Raw genomic sequence first — 23079 nt, forward strand, 5'->3', positions numbered from 1 at the left:
CTGCTCCTGTCCCTGTCCGTGCTGCCCCCTCTCCAGCAGCCCACAGCATAGAAGATGGCTGAGGCCACCACAGAGTCATAAAAGGTCCGTAAGAGAGTCCTGCACACACCAAAGGACCTCAGTCTCCTCAGCAGGTGGAGGCGACTCTGGCCCTTCTTGTAGAGGGCGTGGGTGTTGACGGACCAGTCCAGTTTGTTGTTAAGGTGAACACCCAGGAATTTGTAGCTGTCTACCAACTCTATGTCCGCTCCCTGGATGTTCACCGGTGTGAAGTGAGATGTTTTCCTCTGGAAGTTAATGATCATCTCATACAGTTGGGTTGTAGCGATCATGTGGTAACGACGACAAGAGGCTAATTTTGCTCTGTGTTTTTGTGTTTAGTAGCGCTGTTATTCGTACGCCAAAGCTTCTTCCTGCCTTTGTGCCTGCCAATGTTTGACCGTGTGAAAAGTAGTGACTGGTCGATCTCTCTCAGAGCCGGCTCTTTGAAGCGGACGACAGCGTTTTTTTCCAGCCTGGTCTGTTCTGTGAAAGCTGCACGTGATTGGTGCAGCAGGTGCCGACCCAGAGCAGAATGGGGACAGAGCTCACAAACAGGAAGGGAGGGAGAGAGAGGGAAAGAACATTGCTGCATAATTAGAGACTACAAGCTGCAAAGGTGAGGAAAATGAGCAGCAGGAAACAAAAGTGGAGGCATTTTGTGTTAGGAAAGCCAGTCTCCATTGGAGACGAGCCAAAACACATTTTAATTTATATTTGGTTGTATGATGGTGTTTGTTGATGGTGTGTTGTTTCACTGGAAATACTTGGAAATAATACACACAATCAGATTGGACCTTTTTGTCTGATTGAGATAGGTCTTTGTTTTTGTATTTTATGCTTTTTTTAAAGCAATCTGAGCATAAGCCATATTAATAATAAGCATTTACAAAAAATATTTATTCATATCATTGGGAAGGAGGTCCTGCCTTGTTCATGAGTGAGGGAAGGTTGGAGCTTGAGGTCGATAGGCGGATCGGCGCAGCGTCTGCAGTGACTTGGTCGCTGTACCGGACTGTTGTGGTGAAGAGATTTACCGATTGATCAATGTTCCCACTCTCACCTATGGTCATGAGCTTCGGGTCATGACCGAAAGAACGAGATCACGGATACAAGCGGCTGAAATGAGTCTGGACTCACCCGAAGAGATAGGGTGAGGAGCTCAGTCATCCGGGAGGAGCTCAGAGTAGAGCCGCTGCTCCTTCACATTGAGAGGACCCAGTTGAGGGGGCTCGGGCATCTAGTCCGTATGCCTCCCGGACGCCTCCCTGGTGAGGTGTTCTGGGCATGCCCAGCCGGGAGAAGGGGCAGACCTAGGACATGCTAGAGTGATTATGTCTCACAGCTGGCCCTGGGAACGCCTTGGTGTCCTCTCAGTGGAGCTGTAGGAGATGGCCGGAGACCAGGAAGTCTGGCTTTCCCTACTGAGACTGCCACCGCGACCCGCACCCAGATAAGCGGAGGAAAATGGATGGATGGATATATTCACATAAGAAGTCATTTTACACTTATTTTGGGAATGAATAAGCAAAAAAGCAACAAAAAATATCCTCCAATGGCTCACATTCCCATCCTGAGTGAAAAGAAAACAAGCTTATTTCGGCTATTGTTATTATACCTATTATTATAGGTTTAGTCTAATAACTTAGTGTACTGCATTTCAGTGTAATAGCTTCACATAGGAAACCCACTCACACACACAGATGACTAGTGGAAAAGTACTGAGAGGAGAAGAAGACGTAGTTTGAACCAGTTTGCGACAGTTTCTCACACACTTAAGCTTAACTTTCACTTTGTAGCAGGGTGCGGCAACTGCTTTAAATGTTCTGCATGCTGTCATTCAGGGCTCTTCGCTGTACTCGTCTGCGGACCCTAGAGTCCAGCACTGCAGCCAAATACACTTCTCTCATTTTTAATAGAATTTGTAAAGCCCCGCCCCACGGTTTAAGAAGCACTGCCATCAAGTGTATCATCATCATCATCATCATCATCATCATCTCTCCAATGTTGAACATTTACAACCAGCGTTCACTTAGCCTGCTACAAGGACTGGTGAGTGCTACAAATAGCAGCTAAAAATAGCCCGTTGGTAGCACGAAGAGACGAAAGACAGAAAAAGAGCGAAGGAGAGGCAGTGAGGTTTAAAAAAAAAAAAAAAAAAAAAAAAAAAGCCAAGTGTAGGCTGTCCAAATATTTGCACTGGGAGGAAATCAAAGACGGACGGCGGGGCTGGGAGGTGGACAGGACGCTTTTGATACAATCTCCAAAGCAAATGAAGCACATCTCTTTGCTCACAGACCACCTCTGACATCTCTCTGCAAACAAAATATGACAAATCATCTTTTTTCCTTGGGCAGCACGGCCACCACCTCAATATATATGCTGTATATACACTGCTCAAAAAAATTAAATTAACACTTGAAAAACACATCAGACCTAAACTGTGGGGAAAATGATCTTGAATAGCTTTCCTGATAATAAGTGGGTGATGTATTAGTAACAAAATGATGCCACATAATTTGATAGAAATGAAAATGATCACCCTATAGAGGGGGGAAATCAAAGACACCCCAAAAATGAAAGTGAAAAAATTATGCAGCACACTGGTCCATTTGGCTAAAATGTCATTGTAGCAACTCAAAATGATTCTCAGTCGTTTGTGTGGCCCCCACGTGCTTGTACGCATGCCTGACAACGTCGGGGCATGCTCCTAATAAGACTACGGATGGTGTCCTGGGGGATCTCCTCTCAGATCTGGACCAGGGCATCAATGAGCTCCTGGACAGTCTGAGGAGCAACCTGGCGGCGCCGGATGGACCTAAACATAATGTCCCAGAGGTGTTCTATTGGGTTTAGGTCAGGTGAACGTGGGGGCCAGTCAATGGTATCAATTCCTTCATCCTCCAGGAACTACCTGCATACACTAGCCACATGAGGTCGGGTATTGTCGTGGACCAGGAGGAAACCAGGTCCCACTGCACCAGCGTAGGTTTTGACAATGGGTCCAAGGATTTCATCCCGATACCTAATAGCAGTCAGGGTGCCATTATCTAACCTGTAGAGGTCTGTGCGTCCTTCCAGGGATATGCCTGCCCAGACCATCACTGACCCACCACCGAACCGGTCATGCTGAATGATGTCGCAGGCAGCATAACGTTCTCCACGGCATCTCCAGACCCTTTCACGTCTGTCGCATGTGCTCAGGTTGAACTTGCTCTCATCAGTGAAGAGCACAGGGCACCAGTGGTGTAGTTGCCAATTCTGGTGGTCTATGGCAAATGCCAATCGAGCTCTACGGTGCTGGGCAGTGAGCACAGGGCCCACTACAGGACGTCGGGCCCTCAGGCCACCCTCATGGAGCCTGTTTCTGATTGTTTGGTCAGAAACATTCACACCAGTGGCCTGCTGGAGGTCATTCTGTAGGGCTCTGGCAGTGCTCATCCTGTTCCTCCTTGCACAAAGGACTCACTTTCATTTTTGGGGTGTCTTTGATTTCCCCCCTCTATAGGGTGATCATTTTCATTTCTACCAAATTATGTGGCATCATTTTGTTTCTAATACATCACCTACTTGATATGAGGAAAGATATTCAAGATCATTTTTCCCCCAGTTTAGATCTGATGTGTTTTCCAAGTGTTCGTCTAATTTTTTTGAGCAGTGTATAGGCCTCCTTCAATCAAAGTCGACTATGGTTTTCGCGCACTAGAGAGAGTAATTTATTATCGGCACATCCGATTATGGTTGACAAGACCAATGCGGAAGTGGCAATCTCGGCTGCATCTGGAACAGATGTGGTTTGATGGCATCGCTGGAGTACATGCCTTCCGCTTGGCGGCAGCGTGTATCTTTTCTTCTCCAATCTTGAGTTGCTTCTGTAGAATCGTACGCCATTTGCTGCGGTCAGCTGCTACCTCTTCCCAGTTCTCAGTGTTGATGTTCAGGGCTTTCATGTCACGCTTGCAGACATCTTTGAATCACAGGTAGGGCCGACATACAATACAGTCAGCCCCCACAAACTCACAAATAAGCTCCTCACACTTGGCCTGTCTCCCTCCCTCTGTAACTGGGTGTTTAACTTTCTCACGGGCAGACCCCAGTCAGTCAGAGTCCACAACCGCACATCCAGCTCAAGAATTGTGAGCACTGGGACCCCACAGGGGTGTGTGCTCAGTCCACTCCTCTACACGCTCTTCACCTACGATTGCGTGGCCTCCCAGAACAACACCAGCATCATTAAATTTGCGGATGACACTACAGTCATCGGACTGATCACTGGTGGTGTTGAAACATCATACAGAAGAGAGGTGGCGGACCTCATAGCTTGGTGTCGTGCTAACAATCTCCTTCTCAATACAGATAAGACTAAAGAGATGATCATCGACCCAAGAACAAGGGAAAAGGAGCCACATGGACCCCTGTTTATTGGTGAGACTGAGGTGGAGAGGGTGAAAACCTTCAAGTTCCTTGGCACACACATCAGCGAGGACCTCACCTGGTCTCACAACACCCAACAAATTCTGAAGAAGTCCCAAAGGAGACTGTACTTCCTGAGAAGACTGAGGAAATTTGGCATGCCCACCACAATCCTGAGTTGCTTCTACAGATGCACTATCGAAAGTGTCCTTACCGCCTCCATCACTGTTTGGTACGGTAACTGTACAACACGTGATAGGAAGGCACTCCAGCGGGTGATCAAGACCTCACAGAACATTGTTGGGGCAGCCCTCCCCTCACTGCAAGACATTTATACATCTAGAGTCCTACGCAGAACACACAACCTCATCAAGGACAGCACACATCCACAACACTCATTATTCACACTCCTACCGTCAGGCAGACGCTACAGGAGTTTGAAGTCCAGGACCACAAGGCTGGCAAACAGCTTTTACCCACAGGCCATCAGGCTTCTCAATGAAGCACTCAGACACGCCACACGCAACACACACTCATAGCACTTTATTTATTCATTTATTTATTTGTATTATTTACTTGTATTAATGTCTCTTCTGTTGTTGTTGCTTAATTTCTTGGTATTTATGTATATGTGTTTATGTTTCTTATGTTCTTATTCTTTCTTGTGTTTTTCTTTCTTTTCTTGGGAGAATGAACAGAATAAGATTTTCATTGCATGGTATAACTGCTGTTTTACCATGCACATGACAATAAAACTCTCTTGAATCTTGAATCTTGACCAACACTTCTCTTGCCGGAGGCAAGTTCTCTATAAAGAATGTCCTTTGGAATGCGTTCCTCCTCCATCCTTCAAACATGACCAAGCCATCGAAGCCTGCGTTGTCTAAGCAGAGTGAACATGGTGGGAAGTCCTGCATGCTCCAGAACATGGGCGTCGGAAACTTTGTCACGCCAATGAATGCCGAGTATCCTACGAAGTAAGCGCGTGTGAAAGCTGTTGAGTTTGCTCTCCTGTCGGGAGCATGTTGTCCACGTTTCACTGCCGTAGAGGAGAGTGCTGATAATGCACTGATGTTTGTTGGAATTGTCAGCTTTTGATTCTCCCAGACGGGGGTGGTGAGATGTCCCATTGTTGTGGCAGCTTTGCCGATGCGCTTGTTGATTTCGGCATCTAGAGACAGGTTGTCACAGATGGTGGATCCCAGGTATGTGAATTGATGCACGACTTTGAGTTGGTAATCGTCGATGTGGATGGTAGGTGTTGTGTCCGCATCCTGACTCAGCATGTTGGTCTTTTTCAGGCCGATTGTCAGTCCAAAGTCTTTGCAGGCATGGGAAAACCTGTCCATGAGTCATTGAAGTTCTTGCTCAGTGTGCGAAGTTACAGCAGCGTCATCAGCAAAAAGCATGTCCCTAATAATTTTCTCCATCACTTTTGATTTTGCTTTCAGTCGAGCTAGGTTGAAAAGTCAACCATCAGATCTTGTACGCATATAAACACCTTCGGTTGCGGTTCCAAAAGCGTGATTTAGAAGCATGGCAAAGAAGATTCCAAAGAGGGTAGGCGCAAGAACACATCCCTGTTTCACTCCGCTCTTGATGTCAAATGACTCGGACATACTGCCTTCATATTGGATTGTTGCTTTCATGTCGTTGTGAAAGGAGTTTTGGAGGACAACCAATCTTTGGGAGGATGCTAAAGAGCCCTTCCCTGCTGACAAGGTCGAAGGCCTTGGTCAAGTCTATGAAGGCTATGTATAGTGGTTTGTGTTGTTCTCTGCATTTCTCCTGAAGTTGACGCAAGGAGAAAATCATGTCCATAGTTGAACGTTTAGACCGGAAGCCACACTGCGACTCATGGTAGACATGCTCTGCAAGTTTCTGAAGGCGCACAAGAAGGACACGGGCGTAGAGTTTTCCAACGATGTTCAGGAGAGAGATACCTCTGTAGTTGTTGCAATCGCTTCTATCACCCTTGTTCTTGTAAAGGGTGACAATCTTAGCATCCCTCATGTCTTGTGGAACAGCTCCTTCTCTCCAACATTGGCCTAGGACATTGTAAAGACGCTGTAGTAAGGAGTCTTTGCAGCACTTTATTAGGTCAGGTGGAATGCAATCGGTTCCAGGTGCTTTTCCGCAAGCCAGGCTGTCAATATCTTTGCGGAGCTCGGCTAGGGTTGGTTCAGCATCTAGTTCCTCCATGATGGGCAGAGGTTCGATGGCATCAAGGGCAGAAGCAGCAACAGTGTTCTCTCTTGAGTAGAGCTTAGAGTAGTGCACAACCCATCTGTCCATCTGCTTTCCCTTGTCAGTGATCACATCATCACTGGTAGTCTTGAGTGGGGCTGTCTTGCTCTGTGTTGGCCCTAGAGCTGTTTTGATGCCCTCGTACATTCCTCTGATGTTTCCTATGGCAGCTGCAGTTTGAATGGAGGCGCTCAGCTGTTGCCAGTATTCGTTAGCACACCGTCTTGCAGTCTCTTGTACTTTTCTTCTAGCAGCTCTGAGCGCCTTCAAGGATTTCTCACTTGGGGAGCGCTTGTATTCAGCAAGGGCGGCTCGTTTTGCATTAATAACGGGGGACATCTCAGTGAACTTGGCATCAAACCAGTCATTGTTCTTGGAGGTCTTCCTCCCAAAGGTTGCAAAGGCTGTTTTCTGAATGGCGTCTTGGATGTGGTCCCATTTCGCAGAGGCAGAGCAGTGTTGATGTTCCGCAGACAGTGCTTCTTGGAGGGACTTGGCAAATTCCTCAACTTTCTCCGGTAGATGCATGCAGGTGGTGTCCATGCAAGGTTTGCCTTTCTGTTTGGAGTTGTGTAGTTTCTTGGGAGTAAGCCTGATGTTGCAGCAGTTGAGAGAGTGGTCTGTGTCACAATCTGCGCTGTGGTATGTGCGGGTGGTGTGCACAAACTTGATGTTGGTACGGCGGACCAGGATCATGTCTAGCTGATGCCAATGCTTGGAGCGGGGATGACGCCATGATACCTTGTGTCGAGGCTTTGTCTCGAAGAAAGAGTTGGTCACGCAGAGTCCGTTATAAGAGCAAAACTCTAGCAGACGCTGTCCATTCTCGTTGATCTTGCCAACACCATGGTGTCAAAGACAGAAAGGCCAGGAAACATGATCGGCACCTACACGAGCGTTGAAGTCACCCAGGATGATGACATGTTCCTTTGGGGGTATGTTTGTGATGATGATGTTCAAGTTTGCATAGAATTCGTCCTCAGCTTCTGATGAAGAGGTGAGAGTTGGGGCGTAAGCGTTGACAAGAGTGACAAAGCCTTCGGAAGTGTGGAGACGGATAGTCGTCAGGCGTTCAGATCCCTTACCTCCTGGTTCAACCATCTTTAGCAGGGAATTCTGACTGCAAATCCAACTCCATGCTCACGGCTGTCCTCAGCACTCTTTCCTTGCCAGAAGAAGGTGTAGTCTTTCTCCTTGAGCGTTCCTGTGTCCGCAAGGCGAGTTTCTTGAAGAGCTGCGACATCTACCTTGAGTCTTGATAGTTCTTCGTTGATGACGGCTGTCTTTCTTGCATCACTGATTGCATGCAGGTCTTGGGAAAGACCAGATGTCATTGTTCGGATGTTCCAGCTTCCCAGTTTTAGGACTGGGGGCCTGTTTGCTTTTGTTGTTGTTTTGCCTGGTGCGGGTCTTGCAGTCTGCTAATCGTTTTTTGTCCTAAACCCCAAGCACCCATTGAGGAAGGCAAACTGTGGCGGGATAACACCTAACTGGCTGGGGGCTGCCCAGCTTGAGGCGGGCGATAGCTATCCAATGAAATCTGAAGATCTCTCCCACCGACGGAAGCAACCCCTGGTGCTATGCTCTACGCCAATCGAGCACTGTAGCTTATAACCGGTATCTGATACTTCCCGTGTTGGTTCTACGCTGTGAAGCAAAGCTGGAGTGACCTCTCCAGGGCGCGAGCCAGGGCATGATGATTTGAAGGAAAAGTTGTTGCCCATGCAGCAATTCCCTCCTCTCCACACTGATGATGGATCCAAAAAAACAGCAGGTGCTGGTACAATTTGGCACCAACAATGTCGCAGGTAGCAGACCGCCTTAGGGACTCCGACTCCTGATTTTTAAGTGCGTGTTGACCAGCTTGCCAGAAGCTGGTCTTTGACAGGTCTTGTACTTCGTCCTGCAGGGTGACATGCCACCCACCTCACCATTGCTGGTGGGGAAGCCGGTTTAGACGCCGACCACCCGTCCATGCAGCAGGTTGTACTGGGTTACAATGTTATCAGTAGCAGACAATGTCTGACCTGACATTGCCAATCATTCCATCAAACTGTTTATTCCTACACTTTCGAAGCACTGCAAGGCATCATTTGTAAGCATTTTGTTGTATCTTGTCAGGAAACTGTGTTCCTAAAAGTGAAGAAATACGATTACCCCCAAAAATGTTGGTTGCTGCCGTGTCGAGGCACCACCATACGCCACGCTGGCTCGCTCCTCCCCCTCCACACCATGCTGCTAGCATTTTAGTCTTATTTGGAATCATTTGCTACATGAAATTCAGCTGCAGTAACCCTTCCCGTCTCTCTTTAGCTCATTCATTACCAAAGACATATTTATACGTTTTTATATTATACGTCTTCTACATTTTTTGGCACGAGAAGCAAAAAGAGGTGATGACGCAACTGCACACTAATAGATGTCACTTTTAAAGCAGTAAAAACGCACTCAACAGCAAGGAGGAAGTGGAAGAGCATGGAGGAGTGGAGCGTGCAGAAGGTTACGCATTGTAGGGAAATTTTATCATGAGGTGCATTCACAGACATTGGGTCATTACATTATTAGATTTTTTTTCCCCCAGGTAAAGACCCGCGACCCACTGAAAACGGCTTTTGGGTCCCGAGCCACCAGTTGAGAGCCAGTGGTAAAGTATATCCAAGTTGACTTTCCATGGTATCAAACACTAACCATACAACAAGAAAAGTTGAGAATATATTTTGCTCGATTTGCTGAAGCTCTTTGTGATGCAGGCGGATGCGCACGCAATTACAGCCTCGCGGCTCCTCACTGCCGACAACGCCGCTGAACATCTTGCTGCTGGAGCTCCACCACGCTGGGAAGGAATCCTGCAGCCAAGCAGTTGCCCTGGTGGCGGATTACGACGGCACGGCTTTAAAAAAAAAAAAAAGAAACGTGTAGGAAACTGAGGAGGAGAGGAAGCTGCAGCTCGTGTGATTAGTGGTGGTGAGACACGAGTCACTTCTACCCTACCATGATGATGATCGGGGGGACGCAAAGAGTTAAGCCCGATGGGACTTAGAGATGATTATATACGGCCCTGAACAGAAAGTACGGTTCAAATGTGTGTGGGTGGGTGTGTCTTTTGAGGCTCCTAACACACACACACACACACACACACACACACACACACACACACACACACACACACAGTAATCAGTATGCATAGATCATCACAGGTCTGACCTCTTCAGCTATCTTATCTTCATCTCTTAAGATAATCCATATAGGTCCTTCAACACACACACACACACACACACGTACGCACATACGTACGCACGCACACGGCTGGGCGTCCATGGCGCTGTGCATGTCGCGCGCTGTATTGACTTTTAAAGGGCTTGCTTATCAGCCGCCATGTCTGCATGCTGAAGATCACGCTCACCTTAGCTACCTTGCACACCAACAGGCTGTGTGCTCTGACCAACTGAATACTGATGGCTCACCACACATCATCGCACGCTGACAGAATGAATATTAACAAAAAAGAAAAATTACAGCACTGCCTTGGTTTTCGTTAGAAATTCATTCCAATAGGGCGGATGAGAAGTTTTTCCCTTTGGAAATAATGTAAATCCAATTAATCCATCCCAGACAACCTGTTTAAGACCTTCTATAGATGTTTTGTAACATTATTAGAGCCCTCTTGACGTAAACTAAGACCCCTATAGTCACCCTTACACTCCTATTGTCCAATATGGTAGACATAATAAGAGAAAACAAGCCATATAAGACAGAAAACATAATAGAGACACACACACATGCCCCTAACCTACGTTTTGTTTCTTTTGATAAGCTTACTACATACTTATACTTACTTCATCTGAAAAATCAACGATCTGCCAGTGGATAGAATTTTCATTTGCGCAATTCATTTACTGGAATACAAGATCTGTATCGTGCTGATGAAGAAGAGTAGCATTAGAAGTCCTCCTACCTGCCACTGGTGTTCCGCAGGACCATCAGAGCATCCGGGAAGCCATCCAGGTTGTAGTCTCCCAGGTGGAGGGACAGAGGCTGGCTGGGCTTCCCTACCACAAAGCTCCACACCGTTCCCCCCTTTTGCTGGAAATCTGACAGCACGAGGACCCACTTAAAAGGAAGCAAAGAAAATAATGAATATAGCTAACTGATATCATGCAATATCTATACAAAATACACTCAGACTTAGTTTTATTGCCATCTCCACAGGTACTGAGCAGTACAAGTACACTGGAATTTTTTTGTTGCTTTCTGAGTTCAACTATGAATATGCTAAAATAAAAATAAAAAAATAAATACATTTAAAAAGCAAATAAATTGAACTGATAATAATAATAAAAAGAATAAATGTACAGTATAAGCAGAGCTAATAATATTGAAAGAAATGCAATGGTTACATTGTTTGTGTCAGAAAAATATTTTAGGAAGTTATAAATACAATTTAAAAAAGCAAATTAAATACAATTAACAATAACAGCAACAATAACAATAGTAATTTTAATTTTAGGGAGTAAAACATAAAAATATTATATATATATATATATATATAATAAATATAACATATAATATAATAACAATAATAATAATAATACAAAAAAGTAAAAGTGTACAAAGTGGAGCTAATAATATTGAAAAAATGACAATGATTTGATTCTTTTGTGTTACAAAAAATATTGTAGGAAGTCTAAAATAAAATTTTAAAAAGCAAATAAATACAATTAATAATACAAATAACAACAATATTAATAATATTAATAATAATAAAAACTGGATAATATTGGCAATGTTTGATTTTTTTTGTCACAAAAAATACATGTAAGTAAAACATATGTTAAATAAAAAAAACAAAAATACAATTAATAATAATAATGATATAAGTTGAGCTATTATTGCAAAACATGGCAATGGTTAGATTTTTTTGTGGTCACAAAAAATGTTTAATTTTAGGAAGTAAAATACACATTTTTTCATTAAAAAAATTATTCATAATTTAAATGATTTTCCTTCTAAATAAAATAACTTCTCACAAATTACTTCAAGTAAGTTTGAGTAAAAAATGCATTGTTTTACTATTGCTGTGTGCCAATATTAAAATGTTACAAAACACAATTTAATAAAGCTTTTCCTGCATGTCGATGATTGTTTTATGAAGTATAAGTGCTCACTGTAATATAAACACTATAAATACTGTACATGCGTTGAATGCTGACAGAAATAAAGTCAACAAGCGCCCTCCAGTGCTGCGCTATACAGCAGTTGACGTATGGTGTTGGCGTGAGCTGTTAAGGTAACGACGTAAACGTGTGCACGGCGCACCGGAGAAGGCCTGTTACGACGCCTCTGTGAGGCCATTATCACCTCTCGCTTAATATGAATTCTGTTTCACTGAGCATCTGCGGCATTTCTCCAACACGCCGACACCACAGGAGAGGCTTCATCTGCCGCAGCCTTCTCTATCACAGCTGACAGTGGGGGAACACATCGATATTTTACGTTTGCAGATAAAAGTTCATGTTAATTAAGTTCAACAAGTGACGAGCTCCCTGCTAGCTGTCATTGGAAGCATGACAATTAGCTCGCAGCTGCCGGACTGTGAATTAAACGTAAAACGCACGAGGGAGGGATTATGGCACAGAGCGAAGGGAAATAGAGGATTATTATCGTCCCCTGTCATCACCCTGACACCATCACAAGAGGCAATTTATATCCCATCATCGTTGCGCACAGGCTGCTCGCTTCAGAGCGTGAAATGTTTTATGTCGACCTTCGCCCGTGAACTCGCTCGTGACCGACTCGCTGGCCTTGCCGGACCTTTACTAACACGATACGTGCACCGCATACTGCCTCGCGATCCTCAAAATATCTTGCTTCATCTTCACGCCGCAAAAATGGAGGGGTGGGGGTTGTTTTCCTTCTAAAATTTTGCAATTTTGCAAATGTTTGGAATTTCATTTCATGTCTCAAAGAATACTTCGGGCAGGCGTCGCCAATTCCTGCGCCTACCTTTGCAATGAGCGGCTCAAAAGGTCAGCTCCGTGCTAGGGATTGCCGCCGTCCATTTCCAAAATGAGGATTGACTGTCGTAAAAGTCAGCCGGTCGGTTTTATGTCAGACTTTGATGCTGTTGTTGGAGTCACGGATACAACATTTTTTTCTTCGTGATAGTGCATGATATGCTGCCATACCTCACTGAACCCTGGATCTTTGGTTCACTCCAAACTCCCAAAGTTTTATAATCATGACCTCAATAACTTGTGGGCAATGGCAGCCAGCTTTTTCAACCAATCTTCCTTAAATTTTACTCACATGTGCTTGTCAGTCCCCTGAACGTGTGTAATTTGGTGATTGGGCTAAACAACCCAAAGTTACAGCGGGTGTTTTGTAGAGCGCACTGAGCTGTGTGACAAATTTCAAGTCAATCCGACATATGGGGGTTAATCTTTAACACTAATAACAGCGCCGCCATGTGGTGTATTTGTCAGAAAAACACTAACATGCGGAACAAGGTAGGGGTGCACCTAGGGGAGCAACAATAGAGAAACTTTAATGTTTTGTTTGATTTGATACTTTAGCGCAGGGGTCACCAACGTGGTGCCCGCGGGCACCAGGTAGCCCCCCACGACCACATAAGGTGCCCGCAAGCCTGCTTTTCATTCAGGTTTTCAGTTAATAATGAAAGAACAGTAGAAAGAAATGCATTCTGAAACATTAAATATGAGTTGTGGACACCAGCATTTTGTTCATGTTCTGGTAAAACAAGCATATTCGTTTTGTTTGGGTTTAAAATAAGCTTTTAAAATAAATGTTACAAAAATGAGTAGCTCTTGGCCATTTTCATTTTGTAAAAGTAGCTCTCACAAGGAAAAACGTTGGTGACCCCTGCTTTAGCGTCTTTAGTGTTACTTTCGATAAAAAAAACAACCCTTTTTTAGCTTGTGTTTTATTGAAATGGCCGACGTTTGTTTCACCTCAAAAATGAAATGCATCTGGTGCAGCTATGCCTGCCTCACTTTCTGCTGTGCGCATAAAACAAAAATAAAAACAATAAAACAATGAATGAAAAAATAAATAATTCACAATTACATTTAAAATGACAATAAAGATAACAATTGTTCTGTTAAATTCAATTATATTTCAATCAAACTAGGTCACCTTCATTATTTCCATAGTTAAGGTACACATCCTTGCTATTAATCATTACAATTATGGAATAAACAAAAACAATTATCAAAATGACAACACAGCCGAGGTCAAGGCAACTCATCAAAAACTTAAGCCATGACAACAGTTTTTTCAATTTATTAGAATATAATAGCAAGAATAATAAGTAAGTGTAGAAAAACTAATTTCCTTAATGGAGTTCAGGGCATGCATGGCACACTTGCTACATATGCAATGAGGACTTTTATTGTATGTATATGCGTCTCACCGCTGGCTTATTTTCTCCTGAATTTGGATAAAAAAGGATGAAAAATGCAGTTTTGTATTCTGCTTGAAACGCCGTCTTTGCCGAGGAGGACCAACAGCAAATCAAGAGGGGCTTTTGATGTCAGCTGACTGATGCCATGTGACATTTGTGACTTGGGTAACAGTTACGTACCGCACAGATATTGTTGCACCCCTAATGTGTGGAGCGGTTCTATCTTAGCAAAACAAACAGTCACGGAAAAAAAACAAATAGGATACTCCATTTTCACATGCCTGCACCAGATTCCTTGATTTCACACTTTTAACAACAAAGCCCAGGAAAAAGTGTGTCAACACTGTTTGGCCTATATGGGAACACTTGTAAATTCTACAGGGGCCAATGAGCGCCGGAACAATGCTGCACTTAAGCGAGCGGTGATAAATCAAAGCCTCCAAAAGACAACATCTTTGCAGCTCTATTTTTGAACAGATTCAACAAGACTGAGCAATTACAGAGCAATGCAGCCCCCTGCCCCAGGTGTAGCCAGATGCTGGTGCTTTAAAGTATTCATGAATGTTAAACAGAGAGCAGGTGCTCTGCGGCCATCGGAGATGCGCTCACCCAAAGTGCCGCTAATAGCACTATAACTAGCAGCAGGGTGTTAGAGGTAGACGATCAAAGCCTTATTATATTAGCCATTACTATATCATATGTAACATTACCCATGAATACACAGATAGGCGCTAAGTTAATCAATTTGCATTGATTTTGACAAAGATAATGGCAAAAAGACTTTTCACCATGCAGGTGAATAAACCCTAAATGGGATACAAGGTGTTTAAAGGTGATACATGCCAACAGACCCATAAAGGCAGTGCCACACTAAGACCCAGCGTGAATGTCTCTCCAAGGGTAAGACTGAACTCTGAGCCTTAATGCAAAAGCGTCTCCTCCGAACAGCCATTAAACGATCGTCGACTGATCGTTGTGATGCGGTTTAAGAGGATGACTCCCCGCCATATGGTTGTATAGCTTGGCCGTGATTCCCGCCGGCCAGAGTAAAGGGGAGTGCTTGAAGTGATCATTGTGGTGGCGGCTGGCAGGGAAGTGGAGAGGCGAGCGGGGCCTCCTGAGAGGCTGCTGCCCGAGTCCATTTTGTGTTAACACAATACTAGATGTGGCGCATTGGCACAAATGCAAACAAGCACACCTGGACACACAAACACAGGAGGAAGTAACTTGACTTTGATGCTACAAGCTGCCGTTTGAGCATGCAAGGATGCCCTCGGACTAGGCCAATTATACCTATTGTGCCTATAGCACTCAAGTACCATCCCCTGCGTTACAATTTAGAAGCTTATGTTTAAGGGATAGTGAAGTTAAATTCACATTACATTAGTGGGACGTGTGCTTCTGGAGTGCTGTAATTAGAAGAGAACATGTAGCCAGGAAATAGAATGGGGCATGGGATTGAGCCTTGTGGGACACCACATGGCAAGAAGGGCAGGAAATCAGTAAAAGCTCTTGAATACTTAGATGCCATCCAATTAGTTTAGCTTGTGACTCGGATATTGATGTCGTAACCACCGACAACGCACTTTATACAGCAAACAGATGAAAAAGTGCTACGCTCGTAATAAAACAGCTTGAACCCAATAAGAGCTGCAACAATTCATCAAAGAATCAATGATTAATTGATAAGCTAATTAATCAACACCTATTTTGGTATTCGATTAATAATTTTTTAAATTTAAAAATGTAAATATCCTCTGATTCTGATTGAGCTCAATTTTTTTCTCTTAATATTTTGATTTTATTCACATAAAATTGTAATTTTTGTCCCCCCATTGCTGCTGTTTAAATTTATTTTCCATCTGTCAACTTTCTTCTTAAAAATGTGGTCCGAATTATGACTTTCTTGCCATAATTATACAACTTTATTCATGTTTTTTTTTTCATATTACAACTTTTTAGTATTTAAAATGTATGCAACAAAAGTGACGATATTTTTCGTCCTCATTTGATTTGATAAGTTTTTTTTTCTTAATGTTTTGACTTTATTCTTGTAAAATTACTGCAGATTTTTACATTTTTGCTGTGTTTTTAAAAAAAATAATATTTGTAGAATGTGCTGCTGGCCTCTTAAAAAAAAACAGTCATGGGCTGCAAATGACGTCTGGGCTGCATTTTGAACATGATACAAACTAATGTTTAGTTATTTTTGAAGACATAACGTTAGCGTATTTTTAAGGTATACTGTAGGAGCAAATAGTGATGTTTTTTTACTTTCTAAACATATTTATATTTCTTATAATGCACAAATAAAAAGTGTAATATTTCTCTTTAGTAAAGAGTCATTTGGTGTGTGCTGACCATAGCCATGACATTTTCTCTGGAGGACAGAGTTAGAGGTCTTGCTGGTCCACAGGCCCATCAGCAGACTGGAGTACTGGGGATGGCCCTGAGGCAAGAGCACAATATGATGAGGTTTCTTTTAAAGTGCTGGGTTGAAGACGCCATTTATCCCACCTCCGGTGGCACAGGGTTGGGAAACCGTCAATGACTGCATGAAAGGCAGAAACGTGTAACACTACACTAACGGTCGCCCCAGAAAAATACCTAGACCGAATAGTGAATTCATCTCAAACATAAACGCAACGTAGTGGATTATCGCAGCCGTCTCCCTATCAGTTATGTATTACAATGTCCTCGGGATAAAGGCGATGTGTTATCGTTCAGTATCATATCGTGCGATAGAAGCGAGGCGGTCAAAGGAGGACTTTAATCGTGGCGGGTATCATCACAATGTAAAAAAAAAAAAAGACCTCCAACTCTTTCTGGTCTTGTCAGTGAGATGAGAGCGGTCCTTGTGGGCATTATCATCGCCCATCTATCCAATTAGCGTTTGAAAGGGTTTCTAATCTCACCAAAATGTTTTATTTCAGATGCCGTGACGAACAGCAGCAGCTATTCCGACTGAGGGTGTTGACATGTGACCACTGCATACAGCAGGCATGTCAAGCGCATGTCGATGGATTAAGAACGCCCCATTAAGAGAGAGAGCGGTGTTAAGGCGGTTCAAGTATGAAGTGTAAAGCATGCATTTGTTAAGATCCAAACGGCCTAGTTAATGGAGATGAAGACGATGATGGGATTTGCGGCTCACGACGTAATCCGATACCTTTAATGGTTGCAGGTGGCGGGGGGGGGGGGGGGGGGGGGGGGGTTACATTCAAATGATCAAACAGCTGGCTGTAAAACACAGACGACATTAGAACCACAAGGGGCACAGACAGGCATCGCAGACTCCCATGGATACGACTTGTTGGAAAGTGCCCTCGCTTCATTAGGCCAAGAAATTAAAATGCGGGGCCGACAGCAGAGGAGGCGGAAAAGACGGCGCTGGAGTTTACGGGTTAACGTGGGGAGATGCCGTACGATAGACAACAAGGCCATAGAATGGCGTTTAAAAGCCGCGTGTAACCAACTAATGGCTTTTATGATCCCACAGACATAACCATGAGTGTAATGTTCAACACATTACAGCCACCGCTGAGACAGCAGATGGACAGCATAAGACAAGGTTGGATGATAGCATAGCATGTGATTTCTAGACTACAGAATCTAGACTCATGCACCTCATCAGGCTCCAGCACGGCTCGTCAACTGGCGGCCCGCAGGCCAAACGACATCAGACAGAGTTGGGGTCAACACTTGAGAGGCACCAACATCTTTTGCACTGTTGTCGTATCAGTGTAAATATCGCCACCGAATAATTTTCCTGTTGTAAAACGAGACGATAACTACTGACAAAAACTATGACGGAAGGATCTGACACTTTTGCCAGCCAATTAAAAAAACGAGACAATAATGTTGACAAAAATGAATGCCGAGCATGTCTGCCGTAATTTCCATTGTATGAACCGTGCGGGCTTCTACTGTGATTCGGCTGATTTACGGTCACGTTCTAATCTTACGACATCCCGTATGCTTCAGAACAGTCATTTTGCGCTTCACGCACACATCCTCATCATTGAAAACACACAAAGAACACTTCTGCTCGAGTCTGCCAGTGGATCCTGACCGCATGGAGCAGTGTCTAAAAACTCCACTATCACCAACGGGTTCGGAAAAGCTGGACGGCTGTGTGATGACGATGGCAGCACAAACTCAAAGGCTAATTTGCCTCGAGACGCAAGTGACACTGAGAGCGACAACCAAAGAGAAAGAGACTGAGAAAGTGTGATGAAGGAATTATGAGGCTGATGAATTCCGACATTGAAGAAAAAGCAGAATGAGGAAGATGAAGACAGCGATGAATGACTTTTCTGGTAGGCTACGGTTAAACCAGCCGATTTCACACACTGTTCGGCACTGTTTGGAAAAAAGCATTTATTTAATGACATTTTTCTGTGTACTTAATATCCCATGCTACAACTTGTACATCTGCGGCTTACAGACAGGTACGACCTATATACTGTATGTACAAATCTTTTTTTCTCTTTAAATTTAGTGGGGGCGGCTTATATTCCGGTGCACTCAATAGTCTGGATATTACGGTAATTTCATTTTGTAGACTGTTGGGGCAAGTTAGGAATTCAGTCAAACCTCAATTTTCAACCGCCCCAGTTTTCGTATACACCAAGTCCCCAACTTACGAACATCCAACAAGCGAACTTTCGGAGATACAAACAAAGCCGACTGGTCTATATTTTATTTTATTTTGCCTTCTAGTCGCTCCATCAGTATTTATACTGCTACATGCTTGAACAGTAGAGGGCACTGTGACACTGCTAATGGGAACAACGGAGAGGAAGACGCTGGGGAGAGAGTGTAAAGGAGAAATGGAAAGCTAAATTGTAGCTGGATGATACAACCCGGACAGAGCGTGTGATTAAAGTTTATGAAGAGTTAATAGGCCTGCTTAATTCTACACCACCCACAGAACACTACCTCTTTTAGAAGAGTCTAACAAAGACGACCATTTGTCCTTTTTTCAATAACTTCTCCTCCTCCTCCACCACGACGACGTATGCTCGACCACTCCTCTTCAAAGGTAAATAACATTTATCATTACGTATTATTATATCACTTTTATTATTGTTTTTTCATTAATTATCCTCGTTATGGTGCCCTCTGTGGCAGACGTCTTGGTCTCACTCTCCCGTTTTTTTTCTATTTTATTGTTCATTTTGGACATTCAACGCACTCATGCACTACATTCGGCAGGGTTCCATCAGACTTCTCAACGAAGCACTCACACGCCGCACGCAACACACGCACACACTCATAGCACTTTATTTATTTATTTATTTATTTATTTGTATTAGTTATCTGTATTAATGTCTCTTCTGTTGTTGTTGCTTAATTTATTGGTACATATGTTTCTTATGTTCTTATTTTTCTTGTGTTTGTCTTTCTTTTCTTGGGAGAATGAACAGAGTAAGAATTTCATTGCTTAGTATAACTGTCCGTTTTACTGTGCATATGACAATAAAAGTCTTGAATCTTGATCTTGAATCTTAATATTACTACTGCTTCCAAACTCATATTTACATACATACGCATATATGTATATATGTATACACGTACATGTAGTACCTATATAATTGGTCATATTTTCCCCTACTTAAGAACAATTCGACATAAGAACGGTCGTCTGGAACCAATTGTGTTTGTTGGTTGGGGACTTAGTGTATTGCACATATATACACTGTATCATTCCGCGAAATCCAGTGCCTAAACAAAGCGTGGCTGACTCACTGTCCGTGCATTTTTTATTAGGTGCGGCTGCAATTTAACCCGCTAACCCGCCATGCTGCCAACGAAAATTTGGAGTGCCAGCAATTTGATAAAGAAGGTGCAAAACACTATTGAATTAACAAAAGAAACCATCGCAAAGCACAAAGATGATGCTCCTCGCTGTCTTCGCCAAGAAGAGTCTTCAATAAAGATTATAGTGACGTTAAATGTTCGTTTGTCCATTTATATTATTTAGAATAATCCAAAATTGCATTTAGATAAATTTCATTACATAAAAGTTTTTATTTTTTTTATCATAGCGCCTGAAAGTTTTTCTGCCCTGCCTACGGACCAGTGGTTGGGGACGCCTGATATATAGGATCTTTGACTAGAAACTTTGCATTACATCTGTACATACTGTCCTGTAATATAGAGAATCTTTGACTACCATTATTTGCAGTATAGGTCTTTCAACACAGCAAAGACCTCCTGTCACATCAAGAATCTTCGCATAGCGTTGCACTGCCCGGGGTGGGTAAGTGGAACAACATGGATGGATGGACTAGGGTTTATTTGGGACAACTTTAACAAGATAAAAATTGGAAAACATGGCAGAACAGTGCATTGAAATCATACATGAAGTAGAAGAATAATAGCAAAGTCCGGCCTCCAAAATAATTTAGCTGACCAGCCGTGATTTGCAGTATGATGATCGCTGTGTCCCAATTCAGAGGTTGCATATGAAGGCCGTCCCAGATCAAAAACTGCTTTAAATGCAGCCTTCCTTCGCGGCATTGGACGGATTTGATTATCAAACACCAGATAGGTTGAAACTTCTTGGGACCGTAAACCTTTCTATGACGTTAGTAATGCTAACATGTAGCTACTTAGCATTGTGACCTATAGGTGGGAAGATGGGGGATGTCCTGAAGGCACCCACCTCTGTAGACTTGTGACCTTCGAAGGCTGCAGCCCTTCAATTGCAACACAAAGTCAAAACCACGAAGGAGTGCTAAGTAGAAAGGGGATAATATTATGTGCTAGTAAATACACTCAAATATCAACACTCGGCTGTCCTCAATTCCCTTTTTAAAATATACCAGATTTATTGAATTGGGGTAAATCGTAAAAGAAAAGGGAGGTATGAATCCCCCAAACGCAAAAAAAAAAAAAATGCAAATGCAGACAAAGTAGTTGAAGTGCAAATCATGAGTGACTTTCAAGACAACCATGAGTTGCTGTTTGACTTTGAGCGAGTAGGCGATGATCTTTCACGACTTCAGTCTCTTCAACTTCATCCCTTTCCCCGTCCCGGTGGAATCATATTTGTCAATCCGCAGTTTTTAGAAGTCAACAGCTGAGGCAGAAGTGCAAGTTTGCTCAGCTGCATCAACCTCATTGTGAACCCCGCTCATTTTTATTTTGTGCTTGCAACACCCGAGTGTTCTTGAGTGGAGTTCTTTTTTCATATTTGGCTATACCAGGCTAGGCTATAAGGTACTGGGTTTTCAGGTATTCATTTAAGAGAATCTTGTCCCCTGTCAAGTGAACTGCTTGTCATGATCCCGTTTTTCTGCTTGTGTCCAGTCTTGCTGCCGCTTCGGTTTTCTTTCCGTAGTACCCATGGTTGGTCTTCCTGGGGACGGATTATCTGCTCAAGGCCAGAAACCTCCTTTATCCAAAACAAGGCTGGCCAATGACGTTTCTATGTCAACAAGCTCTGATTAACCCAAAATATGTGTATGCACCTGATACAGTTTGTGTAACTGCTTCTGTCTCGTCCTTCAGCGGGACACCTGTGGCAGACTGCTTTGGGTTTGCTTCAACCATTTTCTTGTGCGCAGAAATAAACATGACAAAAGATACAACTCCTTCTGTCCACAACAACTTGGTGTCAGAAGTGGGATCACTCGTGGGTCCATTGCTGTCCCGGAAGACGCTGTGAAACCAGTTTCTACCTTTATTTTATTTAAAAAAAATTGTCTGAGAGAGGCCCAACCTTCTGCAGGATGGGGATGTGACCCAACCCGCCATCTTGGAGGTGTGTTTGGGCTCGTTATCATGTTGGAAAACTGCCGTGCGACACAGTTTCCCTAGGTAGGGGATCATGCTCTGCTTCACAATGCCACAGTACATGTTGAAATTCATGTTTCCCCTCAATGAACCGCAGCTCCCCAGTGCCGGGACCACTCTTACACGCTCCTGCCACTTTTCTTTCTCGCTGATGAAATGTGAGGGGAAGAGACACTACAGGCTGGACAAATTTGAGTCCTGGGACGGACCAAATACATGGCAATACATGCACCAAATTTCTTTTGAAGATGATTCTTAATGTTGCCCAATGCATGGAAAGTCACAAAAAAAACCACAAAAAACTACTTGGACGGGAGGGTATGACCTCACCGGTGGGCGTTAATGAGGTCACAGTTTGGCCACGGAGCCAGAGATGGAGCGAGCCCATATGTCTCTGTGTCAGCGAGGCGGGGTGGGGGCCGCCGCTACCTTCTGTCAGTGTCACCTGTCCAGACTGCTAACCGGGCGGATTGGGGCGTGGCCTGTCTGGCTCCACACTGGCTGCCCTTTCCCTGTCTGGCCAGTAACGGCGGGCAGTTGGCTCTGCTTTAGGTGGGGGTGGTATGCATGCTGCTCGTGATGGATGTGTGTTGGCTGGAGCTCTAACACAGACAAATAGACTAGGAAAGTGCTCAAGACAATGACTTTTGACACTGATAGTGGATCTTGTGAATGGGTGTCTCTCTGGTATACCTCGTTTCTTTGCCAAAAGGAACTGTCTGGCTCTTTTTTCAGAGCGAATAAAGCTGGGAGCCGGAGGGGGCCACGTGCCTATGACCCCCAAAGGCTAATGAGCTGCCCTTTGAAGACGGGGATTTCTTGCTAACTGACGCTTGGTGAGAATGCAGAGTTCGCTGAGTCTGGTCTTACATGCAAACGAAAGCTTGCTTTCCTTCGACATGTCAAAATACAATGACGACCTGTCAAGCATTGTTCCCTAACTGTTTGGAGCACAGTGGACTAGCTTGTTTTGACGAACCATGCCGAGGGTTCGTTTTCTACACTTTAGACTTAGCTAATGCTATTGTCATGTAGCAATGTATGAAATTAATTTTATAGCGTGGCTGTAATGTGCATGAGTGCGGCTTCTTTTTACCGTCCATTTTGCTGCGTTGAGCCTTTCTTTGGTAGTGGTCAGTGCCCAAAATCCAGTCCTA

General features: G+C 43.8%; 1 protein-coding gene across 2 annotated transcripts in view; it reads right to left on the minus strand.

The window, feature by feature from the left end:
• itfg1 (integrin alpha FG-GAP repeat containing 1) overlaps positions 1–23079 on the minus strand; it is a 165597-nt gene that overhangs the window by 70783 nt on the left and 71735 nt on the right. For both annotated transcript variants that reach the window (XM_054771194.1, XM_054771195.1), the window contains one exon: positions 10655–10809. In XM_054771194.1, the coding sequence (XP_054627169.1) occupies positions 10655–10809 (155 nt within the window). The remainder of the gene's footprint in view (positions 1–10654; positions 10810–23079) is intronic.

Source organism: Dunckerocampus dactyliophorus, chromosome 3 (genome assembly GCF_027744805.1).
Source record: "Dunckerocampus dactyliophorus isolate RoL2022-P2 chromosome 3, RoL_Ddac_1.1, whole genome shotgun sequence".
In the NCBI taxonomy this organism is placed as follows: Eukaryota; Metazoa; Chordata; class Actinopteri; order Syngnathiformes; family Syngnathidae; genus Dunckerocampus; species Dunckerocampus dactyliophorus.